The sequence below is a fragment of the Peromyscus eremicus genome, chromosome 16_21, assembly GCF_949786415.1.
Source record: "Peromyscus eremicus chromosome 16_21, PerEre_H2_v1, whole genome shotgun sequence".
Lineage (NCBI taxonomy): Eukaryota > Metazoa > Chordata > Mammalia > Rodentia > Cricetidae > Peromyscus > Peromyscus eremicus.
The window spans coordinates 5,583,049-5,595,720 of record NC_081432.1 but is presented as its reverse complement, the minus strand read 5'-3'; the positions used below and the strand labels follow the sequence as shown (position 1 = coordinate 5,595,720).

Here is a 12,672-nt window from a genome sequence, read left to right as displayed (position 1 = left end):
GTGTGGGAGCCTCCCTTCAGCCACCCAGGCAGGGCGGGGAGGCAGAGACCTGCACAGATGGGTGGATCCGGACAGTTACAGTGTGCCCTTAGGGCTCTGCTTCATCCTGTGGAAACGGGAAGTAGAGGCCATCAGCGCGGGACACCTAGTCACCAATGTCCCTCCAAAACTTCAAGCTTCAAAAATGGTGGCCTGTGTGGACTCTGGCCAAGTGGTCAGACTTAGACACCACTGAGGTCACTTCTAGCCTTGTCAGTTTGGGAACCAGAGATTGCAAGTTCTGGAGTCCAGGCTCAAATGTTCTTTCCTCCCTCCCTCCCTCCCTCCATCCTTCCATCCATCCATCTCTCCCTCCCTCCATCTCTCCCTCCCTCCTTCTCTCTCCCTCCCTCCCTCTCTCCCTCCCTCCCTCCTTCCTTTCTTTCTTTCCCAAGACAGGGTTTCTCTGTATAACCCTGGCTGTCCTGGATCTCGCTCTGTAGACCAGGCTGGCCTTGAACTCACAGAGATCTGCCTGCCTCTGCCTCCCATGTGCTGGGTGGGATTAAAGGCATGCGCCACCACCGCCCAGCTTTAAGAAAATTTCATAGGAAAAGGCGTTCATGCATGGTTAGATGAAAATGTGGAAATTAAGAGGCATTTTCTAGACCCCACCACACACACACACACACACACACACACACACACACACACACACACGAGAGAGAGAGAGAGAGAGAGAGAGAGAGAGAGAGAGAGAGAGAGAGGGAGGGAGGGAGGGAGGGAGGGAGGGAGGGAGGGAGAGGGAGAGGGAGAGGGAGAGGGAGAGGGAGAGGGAGGGGGAGGGGGAGAGGGAGAGGGAGAGGGAGAGGAAGCTCTTCTGCAAACCTCTCACTATTCTCACTGTCTCCATTTTACAGTCAGGGCTTGTGGCTCAGGGAGGTTAAATGCCACCTCAAGGCCCCACAGCTGGGGTCCATTGTCCAAGCCAAGTCCACCAGTGTCATCCTGGCCTCTTTCCAACACCTTCAGAAGCTTAGGTGTGCTGGTGTCTGGACTTTCACATAATAATATGACTCAAGGAACCTTCATAGCTTTTGTTTTTATAAAATAAGAATGCAAAGGATGCATCTAAAGCATGCTTCTATATCTGCTTCATATTGTTTCCTTTACAGAAAGCTAGCCCATGCCTAACCTTCCAGGCATCCCAGGGTTCTATTCTGGAACTTTCTTCTGCCCCCATTCTGTGAATCTGCACCCTGCCCTCCCACCTCCACACATAGCCTGAAGATTCTCATCTGAAAGGAGACAGCGCCCCCTTCTGGGAGCTGCAGAACTCCCAGGCGGGGCCGAGAAGATGGACTACACCAGGGGTGGGATAGACGTTAGTAGAAGGGAAACCAGTCCACACTGCTTTGTGCGTCCCACGTGGAGCTCAAGACCAGAAGCCCCTGCTTCCTGGGCCTCCCTGTCCCAGACCCCGAAGGTGCTGCCTGGCAGCATCCCCATGCCTGGGCATCCCAGAGGACAGACAGACAGAACAAGGGTTAACCGGCAACCCTCCACCTCCCTCCTCCTGCTTCTGGTCCGCCAGCCTGTTGCTATGGGAACACGGCTAAAAATAAGATGGGCTCTTAAAGCCCAGCCCCATGCTTAGGAGTCAAAACAAACTAATTAAAGCAGCTTGGGCTAGAATGTGAAGAAAATCACACCCTTTCTCAGGGGCCAGTCTCAGGGATGGAAAGCTCAGGGCCCAGGAATCCTTCCTTGACCTGCAGGACTGGGGTTGACTCTTCATGGCTCACACCCCCACACTCAGGATCCTCCCTGCCAAGCAGTCTCATGACCCTCTCTGACGGAAGCTTTCCTGCTTCATTGTGAGCTCTGCCCCCTCATGGCCCTGCTGCATGCAGGTAAATGCCCAGTTTGGCATCCTGCCTAGGCTTCCTCTCCGTCTCAGGAAGCCAAGAAGGTGGGTGAACAGAGGCCTGAGGCCGCATCAGCCAAATCCTTGAGATCTCAAGATGGCCCACCATGGCTCTGGGTAGCTTCCAATCCTAAGATCCTTGCTTAAAGGTCTCAAGATGGGTCCCTGGTCTCTCTCTCTCTCTGGTTGCTTTCTCTGCACACAGGCTTGGAACATGGAGGGAGTGCGTGCATGCATCCCTCCTGGTCCATCTGTCCTCAAGCCCATCCTACCCAGGGTTCTCTGCTGTTTGTTTTCTAGGACCATCAAGGTGGAGGTGTACGACTGGGATCGTGATGGCAGGTAAGGGCAGGGGGTGAGAGGTGTAGAGGGAGGTAAGTAGACGTAGAGATCCAGGCCCATCTGGGTACTCTGGGAATGAGGGACCGGGCTCCATGCAGGAGGGTCTGCTGTCATGGTGGCTCAGCCCCATGGAGGTCCTGCAGGACGGGATGCCTGAGAGCTGTCCCTTCTCCCCACATGGCTGCCAGGAGCCAGCCCATGCCTGCGCTCTTGCCCCACAGAATTGGGAATGCTCCGAAGTGCCCGTCCTGTGGGACATTGAGCATTCATGTACACTTTCTTTCTCTGTGTGGCTCGGCACTGGAGGAAGGCCAGGCTGTAGAGGATGAGGTGAAATCCCAGAGATGCCCCACAGTCTAGCGGAGGCTCACCGGAAACACAGAGAATAGACTTAGGTCTAATTGAGTAACTGTAGGGACAGCGACAGCAAGATGTCCTGGCCTCAGGAAGGACAGGCAGTGCCTGAGGAGGGCTGGGTTTGGCTGCAGGAGGGTGACTTCTGCTTGGGGACCGAGGGGTGAGTATGGCTGGCAATTCCTGGACAGAACAAGAGCATCTCTCTCAAAGCAGGAACCCAGAACTCTCACTGTCTCCCCCTTGTCTGTTGAAGCAAATGCGGACATATCATCTGGCTTCTTGTGGCCCCTCCTTGCTGGGACGTTACTGAAGGGCGGTCACGGTTGGCATCTCCCAGATCTGATATGGACTAGGGAGTTGTTCATATTATAAAAGGTGCTGTGCCAGCATAGCTGAGTCAGACCCAAGCCATGGAAGATTCTCCAGTGCCCCCCTTGCCTGTGTTAGTCCCACCCCATCTTCCCTGTCCCTTCCAGACGGCAGGGTCAGCTCCACCATGCTTCCTTCCCTCCCAGCAACTCTCCATATACCTCCTTTACCTGGGAGTTTGCTCTTCCCTGGCAGACTGGGGACAGCCACCAGTTGCCACAGGGTCCTGCCATCCGGTTCCCATCCCCAGAGGTCCCATAGCTATGAATCTGTTGTCAACACAGTGTGGGGCTTGGGGTGTAGCTCAGTGGTAGAGCCATTGCCTAGCATTTGTGAGACCCTGGGTTCCATCCTGTACTAAAACAAATAAATAAGCTCTCGGGGCTGGCGGATGGCTCCGTGGGCAGAGGTGCTAGCTGCACCAGCTTGACAGCCTGAGTTCGGTTCCGGAAACCCACATGAAGGTGGACAGAGAGAACCTCCTCCATCAAATTGTCCTCTGACCTCCATACATATTTGTGGTTTGTGGTTTGAGCACAGACACACACACACACACACAAATGACCAGTAGAATTAAATAAGCTCCCCTCCCAACCAACGTGAATATATCTATGAAAGTGTCATAATGAAATCCACTACTTTATATAACTTAAAAAATCACACACACACTGCTGTGGGCTCACAGCAGGGCATGGCCCCGGGGACACCTGGGCACTTGCTCCAGCTGGAAGCCCCAGCTGGAGTGCTAAGCACTACATTCTAACAAGGACCCAGGCTGGCGGGAGTGCTGTTTTGTACAAGTTCTTGATGTGTTTAATATAAACACACTCTGGAAAAGACCCCTGCCACCTGGCTGGATGTCTCAAATGTTAGTGGGAGGGCCGTGCATGTAGTGCAGAGGCAGAGCTCTGGCCTCATATGTTCAAGACCCAGGATTCCATCCCAACACAGAAGGAAGGTTGGGAAAGACCCCATTGTGGTTTCATGCACCTAAAATCGCCACTATTCAGGAGTCTGAGGTGGGAGGATCAGAGTTTGAGACCAACCTGGGCAATACAATGGGGAGATATCTCAAAATGAATAAATTAATGAGACAAGCATATAGTGGCCATGCCTGTCATCCCAGCACTCTGGAAGTAGAGACCGAGGGATCGGGAGTTCAAGGTCATCCTTGGCTACACAAGTTCATAACCAAATTGGGATACACAAGACAATGTCTCCAGAAGCCCCAAATAGAAATCAAATAAAAACAATAATTTTTTAAGTGTTATTGAGCTGGGCACAGTGGACACACCTTTGGTCCCAGCACTCAGGAGGTATTGGCAGGTAGAGCTCTGTGAGTTCTAGGCTAGCCTGGCCTACATTAGAATGTTTCAGGCCAGCCAGGACTACATAGTGAGGCCCTGTTATTGAAACACCTGTCTCAGCAGGGAGGAGTTAATGAATGCCTTTAAGCCTGCCACCTGAATTTGACAGTTGTTAAATTTCACTCTATTTGCCTTATCTATATTTTACTAATGTAATTTAAAGGAAATTCCTTCATGGCTTTACCCCTAAATATTTCATTAGACATGTCTGAAAAATAAGCACATTTCCCCCACGTAACTCTGAATGCCATTATCCCACCTGACATGTTGAGCAGTAATGCTTGACTGCCATCCAATGTTCACTCCGCAGTGACTGTCCCCAAATGCCTTTTCTTGCTAATTCATTTAAGTAAGAATCCAAGCAATCCTGCATTTCCTTCCTCCAGGACCCTGTCTTCTGCCAAGCGGCTTTCTTGGTCCATGAGTAACAGAGAGCTCCCCCCCATACTGGGCTCTCTGTGCCTTGGAGTGGAGGCCCTGGCAGATTGGGGGCAGGGGCGGGGGAGGCTGTGGGAGAGGCTAGGATGTGCTAAGGCGTTCATAGCCCGGGCCTCCAGCCTCAACACCGTCTTCCCTTGCAGCCACGACTTCATTGGAGAGTTCACTACCAGCTACCGGGAGCTGGCCCGGGGCCAGAGTCAGTTCAACATCTACGAGGTGAGATGCACCGGGGTGGAGTCTGTTCCCATAAGGGTGCTGGGTCATGACGGTAAGGACGTGGGAGCTCTGAGAGGGGGTGGGGACTTCCATGATGTCTCATAAGGTGGGTTTCATGTTCCCATTTCACAGACCTCCCCCCCAGACACATACCCATATATCACACACCCATACACCACTCACACCCACACACCTATACACCACATATACCCACACACTACACACCTATACACCACACACACCCACACACTGCACACACCTATATACCACATACATCCATACACCACCCACACCCCTATATACCACACATACCCACACAACCACATACCCATACACACCACATACCCACACACCAGACACACCTACATACCACACACACCCACACACCTATACAGCACATATACCCACACACCTATACACCACACATACCCACACAGCACATACATCCACACACACCCATACACCACCCACGCCCATACACCACCCACACACCTATACACCACATATACCCGCACACTACACACACCCACACACTGCACACACCTATATACCACATTCATCCACACACCACACACACCCATACACCACCCACACCCCTATATACCACACATACCCACACAACCACATATCCATACACACCACATACCCACACACCAGACACACCTACATACCACACACACCCACACCACACACACCTATACACCACACACACACACACACCTATACACCACACACACACACACACACACACACTTTTATAACACACACACACACACACTTTTATAACACACACACACACACACACACAACACACACACCCATACACTACATATACCCACATACCACACACCCATACCCACATACATACACACCACAGGAAGAGTCTTCAGAGTCAATCCTGAGCACCAGGAAGAAAGAGAAAGGAGGCCGTGAAGGTCCTGACTTCAGAGTGGCCCCCATGTCTTCAGACAAAGCTTGTGGTCTTAACCACTGAGCCATCCCTCCAACCCCCACAGCTGCGGTTTTGGGGAAGAACTCCAGCACCATGCCTTGCTCTGGGCTGCCTGAGTCCCCCAAACCCAGGCAAGGCAGATTCTGCCTTTCTCTGGCCTCCTGAGGAGGGTCTTAACAAGTGGATGGAGTGGTTAGCTCTCTTGGAGTTTGCCTTCCAGGGGCTGTGAGATCTTTTTTGTTTGTTTGTTTTGGTTTTTCAAGGCAGGGTTTCTCTGTGTAGCCCTGGCTGTCCTGGAACTCACTCTGTAGACCAGGCTGGCCTCGAACTCACAGAGATCCGACTGCCTCTGCCTCCCAAGTGCTGGGATTAAAAGTGTGCGCCACCACCGCCCGGCTGGCTGTGAGCTCTTAAGCAAAATGAGAATCAGCAGCGTAGATGGCACAGGCTCCTTTCCGCGGCCAGTCAATCAACAATACACCACACTGCCACATGGGAAGCCTCGGTGCTGTCCCTGGATGGAACAGCCAGCCTGAGGAGAACAATCAGCTCCCACAGCCTCACAGGCAGCTTTGAACCCCAGGGGTGTTGCTAGGAGGCCAGGTGGGCTCTGGAGGGCCTTGCTAGAGTCAAGACTGTGTGAAAGAAATCTCTCACCAGTCAGCACCCCACCTCCAAGCCTGAAGCCACCTTGGCAGGACCATACTTCTAAGCCAGCTGTGTGTGGGCCCCTCCCTGGACCCAGAGCCTGCTAAAGCCTGACTCACCTGCCGGGCCTCTTCAAACACTGCCCTCGGCCTGCCAGCCCTGAGAGAGATGTCTCCAGTCTCCAACCCCTCGGGGTCATCACAACACTACCTCCTGAGCTCGCCAGTCTCAGCCCACCACCATCCTCTCCGTGGTGTGGGCTTTCCTAGCCTCTCCCATCCTCCTCGGTGACCAGAGTGCTCTGGGTGTGGCCCAGAGGCCCGGCCACAGGCGAGCTGCTCAGAAACCCTGTGCTGTGTTGAAATGAGCCTCAGCCCACACCCCCACCCTCTGAAGCACCCGCTTTAATGTTAAGGCAGATCTCCACCCGGAGCTGGCACTGAGAGGTAACCTGACCCCCTTGCCGCAGCCTCCAGCCTGTCTGACTATTGCGGCCCTCACCACAGCTGAGCCCCACTGGCCTGTGGAGGAAGAGTGGGTCCCTTCTGTGACTAGAGACACACTACCTGCCTGTCCGGGCAGTGCGCTGCCCTGCTTCCCGCTCTCAGTCTCTTCTGCCCTCTGAGGTTGCTGTCCTCCATACAGCCTCATTTCTGTAGCTGCCTCCCCAGGACCCCCTCTGCCACTTCTAATCAGTATCTGTGGTCCCTGCAGACCTCTCAAATGCCCCCTCCAGGAAGCCTTCTCCACCTCTGTAAGTCTGTGCTCATACACCACCCCTCCCCAGGGTGTGCCTGGACCCCTTCCAAGACCATGGGGTCCTCAGAGGCGGGGCATTTGGTTCTGCATCCCCAGTAGCCTGGGGCACAGGAAAGCAGATTTCAGAACTGGGAAAGGTAGCCTATTGGAGCGGGCCAGTTCCTTATAGTGTCCCTAGGGGGTGCCGTGGCCCAGTGTGGAACCTGGCAGCCACTTGTGGCTAGAGAGGAGGTTCTGGGGAATCCCAGGAGACCTCAGAGCATACAGGGTGCTCACTCACTCTCCATTCAGATCTGACGCTCTCATGTACGGAGCGAGCAGTGTTGGAGAGCAGGAATGTGACTACAGGTTAATTTAAAGCTAATGCAGAAAGCTTCAAAGAAATGTGTCAGACATGGTGGTGTGTGCCTGTGGTCCCACCACTCAGGAAGCTGAGGCAGGAGAAATGTGAGTTCAAGGCCAGCCTGGGCTACATGGTGAGACCCTATCTCAAAAACAGAAAGCCAAATACAATGAAACACAGGCGATGTAAGGAAACCCACACCCACAGCCCCGTTACATGCTCCCGCCCCTCTGCTAAAGGGAGACTGTGGAGCACGTTTGGTTCCAGTTGTTCAAACACTGCAGCATTGAGACTGCAACTCTGCCTGGCCATCTAGGCAGCCAGGAGCCGGTGGTGGGATTGGACAGGACTGCTCCATGACCAGAGAGGCCCTTCAGGTGGTTCAACGTCTCAGACTCGCCCTCAGTCCCACCTGCGCATTATGCTAGCCCTCCCATGTGAACCTGTCACTCATTCTTGAGGATGACAGCCCTGTTGGTATGCACCGCTGGCCTGGAGACAGGTTTCTAATCCTGTGTCTACCCAGCTGGCTGTGTGACCGTAAGCAAATCACCCGGCATCTCTGTGCTCTGATTTCCTCTGTCTCCAGAAGTGGGTGTCAGTTCTTGTTAGACCAGACACACTACAGTTACAGACTTATCCAAGGCCCCCAAGGGAGGCTTGAGCCGTGCAGGGGAGGAGAACTGTGTTCAAGAGAGGCCAATTGGTGACAGTGTGCATGGGGACTGCCTTGCCCTGCTGATGGGACACCAGAGAAAGCCCAGATTCCCCATGCTGAGCTCAGTGTGGCCATGCAGTGTCACTCACCAGGACAAGGTGGCCCTCCTCCCGGCCCCAGGGGTTCTCCAGCATTGGTAACCTCTGCAGCTGGGTCACGACTGAGGGGCAGCATCCTGACCTCCCACTCTCTCCGCACGTGCTGACAACCATCTACAGACTTTACCAAATGTCACGGGTGAAGGGTGTCGCTGGCTGTCACTAGTGGAGAGCAGGGATGTCCCAAGTCATTACTGTGCAGGGCCCTGCCGCTGGAGGAGCAGATCTGGTTTGGAAGCTCCCTACTGTGGGTCGGGGTGGCAGCCCAGAGCCAGGCTCAGAGGCTCAGGGCATCCCCTGAGTGGAAGCCCCAAGGGGTATGGGGAAGGCAGAGCTGAGGCAAGAAAGGTGTGTGGGGTGAAAGCACAGCCCAGCGAGCGCGGGCAGGCGTGGGCAGAGCCGTCTTGCAACACGCGGCTGCTTTGGGCGGGTTTGAGGGTATTGGCAGACAAAGCTCAATGAACTGTCCCACTGTGCTGAAGCCTGGGACACAGGGTTAGCTACGACTCCCAGCTTCCAGCCTCCCACAAGGCCTGGCAAAGCCCTTCCCCACCTGCAGTCACACCCCGTACCCTGCTAGGCTGGTGCCCAAGCCACACCCAGGGCTGGTGGGAGCCCTGAACCTGCCCTGAATGCTTTCAAACAGTAGCTGCTTTTCTCTATAGGTGATAAACCCCAAAAAGAAAATGAAGAAAAAGAAATATGTGAATTCTGGCACGGTGAGTAACCCCGCCCGCCCACCCATCACAGTGTGTGTTTTGGGTTGGGGGGGGCATTGCCCTGAGCTGGGCTGCAGTGCAGGGGTCCGACCCAGGTGAGGGGGTAGCATTAGCCTGGGGGATCTCTGCAGGAAGGAAAAGGAACAGCCGGCCTGCTCGTGGGGAATCCCCAGGCAGTGGGCGCTGTGAGAGGCCGATACTGGCGTCTGTCATGGAGAGGAATTGAGGCTGCAGGCTGGGAAGTGACTCAGTCAAGGTCACACGGTCAGGAGTCAGGCGGGAGTGAGCCCCGCCTTTCATCTGCGTGGGCAGCAGCCACTGACTCTGCTTAACTGTTACACCAGGGCCAGCGCTGGTCCTTGACTTGTGGAGGCAGATCAGCTGGACGTTCCCACGCTTATTCAGCAAACACGCACTGGGCACTCAGCAGTGTTATGTGGACAAACGACACAGCCAGGAAATGGCAGACCCAGGTCCCCGGTGCTTGTAATAGGGGTCACAGAAGGCTAATTAGTACGTGTGTGTGTGTGTGTGTGTGTGTGTGTGTGTGTGTGTGTATGTATGTGTACACATCCGTGAAGTGATTGCGGTAGATATGGGGGAAGTGATACCAAGTGGAGTAGATGTTAAAACTATGGAGGAAATCAACTCAGCCCCCAAGAATATAGCACATGCAAAGGTCCTGAGGCAGAGCCCCAGCACTGTCTTAGAGCAAGTGAGTATGTTTGCTGTGCAAATATACTCCGGCGTCTTTGGTCCCGGCTCCGCCTTGACTGCAGGGATTCTAATGGTGGCTGTGAAGGATGGAGCACTGTTGTAGGTAGGCTGTTTCCAGTTGACTGAAAGCCACATGGGAGGAGGTTCAGTGGCTTCTCAGGTGCTTCACACACCGTTCCCCTGGGAAGGGCTCTCTGGGGTGGGGCTTCACACACTGTTCCCCTGGGTGGGGCTCTCTGGGGCCGCCGCACACAGACCTTCTGTCCCGTTCTTCAGGTTGAGGGACATCAGCTTGGTCACAGCTGGCCTAGCCAAGCTGAGGGGCTGGTAAAATAGTCAGTTCCACACCAGTAGGGGCTCCTTGACTTCAGGGACCTCACTCTCGCTCCTCTCCATGACCCCAAATTCTTTGTGACAGGCTGCCTAGATGGACAAAGCCATTGCCAAAGTCTCTGAGGGCCAGAAGGCCGGAGGCTTCAAGTAGGAGAGGGATCCTGGGTGTCAGGCCCCTGCAGGGAAAAGGAGGGCTGCTCAGAGGGTCTTGGGGCTGAAAGGGTGGAGGCTGAATTACACCCCAGAAAGAGAACAGAGACAGGTATGGTAATGGAGAGGGGCCGAGAAGCATGGCGTCCATGCCAGTCAGGGACACAGGCACAGCTGGCTGACCTACATCAGGAAGACTCCCCAGCCCTGCACATGGCAGGCCAGGGCTCTGGGGTTTCCCAGGGCCCCCTTGGAGGATGGCTGGGCGCTTGGCCTGGGCCCTGTGCTTCAGCGGTAGGGTTGGCATCACGGTTAAGTGAGATTCTAAAGCCCACCACACTCCGACACTCAGAAGGTGGAGGCAGAAGGATCAGAAGTTCAAGGTCATCCTGGGCTACATAGCCAGTTTGAGAGCAGCCTGGGCTACGTGAGACCCTGTGTCAGTATGAAAGTCACGGAGGTTCTGGATCCAGAGCGGAGGTACATGTCCTCACTGTGCCTCCTGGCAGCGTCCTTGGAACCTGTTTCCTTGGCTGTAGAATGTGGATAAGGGTCCTTGGTGGGGTTGCCACAGGCACAGTATGAAGTGACGTGGGTGAAGGCAGCCCCTATTGACCGATGACCGCTCTCCACAGGCCACACAGTGTGGAGTCACTACCGGGGCTCTCCGCCGCTAACCACACCCCCTTCCTTTTCCAGGTCACACTGCTTTCCTTTGCAGTAGAGTCTGAGAGCACTTTCCTGGACTACATCAAAGGAGGGTGAGAGAAATGGGCCCCGGCCTCCCCAGCCCCGGGGCGTGGGAGAGGGCTCCATACCGCACAACCAGAGCACATCCCGTGAGGCCCCAGCCGAGCCTGACACTGGGCTGTAAGCTGACTCTGCCCATGCTGAGGACCCCGCCCACGCCTGGATTCTGAGCCCAGGGGGGCCTGCCTGGGTCACATCAGATCTCTGAGCAGAGGTGGGACCTGATGGTGGTGGAGACTCCAGGACAAAGAGAGCCAAGGTGTGGGAGGTAGAAAGTGCTCTGGGCAGGGCATCAGGAGATGCAGGTTCTGGGTCCCGGTTTGCCTTGGGTTTTCTGAGTTACTGTGGTGAGTCATGTTCTCTCTGTGGGTAGCAGGGCTGTCCTCAGCACAAGGTTGTAATAGGTGAAAAGTTGAGGTCCCTTCCAGCACTGAGCTCCTGATGGGTGTGGGACAGGGACCTATAGGGAGAGTGAAATCAGGGGACAGTCCCAGGGCCAGCAGGTGCCCAACCCTAAGCCGAAAGAGCAGAAGGAACTATAGGGTGGCCTGCAGGCCAGCGCGGCAGCACAGCCAGGCAGCCTCCCTGACGGCTTACTAGACGTGGCCTGATTCCAAGGAGGGGCCTCCCTGGCACACTCCCTGCAGGCAGCTGCCAGGTCAGGGTGTGGGCAGCCCAGAGCCCACAGGTGCAGGCGAGGGATGACTGCACCTGCCTGAGAGGAGACAGGCAGGGCAGCTACCCGGGGCGCATCCCAGCCTGGCAGGCACCTGGCTGCCCTGTCTCCAGGGCAGAGAGAGACAGCTATCCTGGGACATCCCTCACTTTCCCATGACACTGCTCCTTCATCTCTTGAACTTGCAGCCTCAAGGTTACAAGCCCTCCTTCTGCCTACAGAGTACAAACACCCCCTCCCTCTGAGCACCCAGAGGCCTCCTCTAGCCCTTGTCCGCATAGATCCACTCCCTGCCTTGGCAGCCTTCCCCCGTCACGACTTCCTTTGCAGAGCTAGGGGTGCAGCTCAGGGCTACAGCACTTTCCTGGCATGCAAAATAAATAAATAAATAAACAAAAAAATCCCCAGACCAAAAATTCCATTAAGCAGCCAGCCCTCGTATTCCACTGCACCTGGCAATTTTCAGACAAGCTTCATTTTGTTCGCCCTCTCATTTGCATAGCACTCCTAATTTACATAGAGGGTGGGGCGAAGACCTTATCTCCATTTTGCACCCACCTGCGAGGTGGCCTGGCTCCTTTTGTTCTGGCTAATTAGTAATCCTCCTGTTGTTCCCCATGGGGCTAAATACAGATGGAAGCTGAGGAGGCAGGGGGCTGCGGAAGCAGGTCAGACCCCTGAAAGAACTCTGGAGGGTCTGAGCTAGACAGTTGACTCCAGGCTGTGGAAGCACAGGGAGGTGTCCATCTGGGGCAGAACCCAGAAGGAATAAGAATGAGGGTGTCTCTGCCTGTGTCACATGAGACTGAGG

General features: G+C 54.8%; 1 protein-coding gene across 2 annotated transcripts in view; it reads left to right on the top strand.

Annotated features, from left to right (window-relative positions):
- Positions 1 to 12,672, top strand: part of Cpne5 (copine 5) — an 84,346-nt gene that overhangs the window by 63,660 nt on the left and 8,014 nt on the right. For both annotated transcript variants that reach the window (XM_059281550.1, XM_059281549.1), the window contains 4 exons: positions 2,207 to 2,248; positions 4,923 to 4,998; positions 9,182 to 9,235; positions 11,135 to 11,196. In XM_059281550.1, coding sequence (XP_059137533.1) covers positions 2,207 to 2,248; positions 4,923 to 4,998; positions 9,182 to 9,235; positions 11,135 to 11,196 — 234 coding nt within the window. The remainder of the gene's footprint in view (positions 1 to 2,206; positions 2,249 to 4,922; positions 4,999 to 9,181; positions 9,236 to 11,134; positions 11,197 to 12,672) is intronic.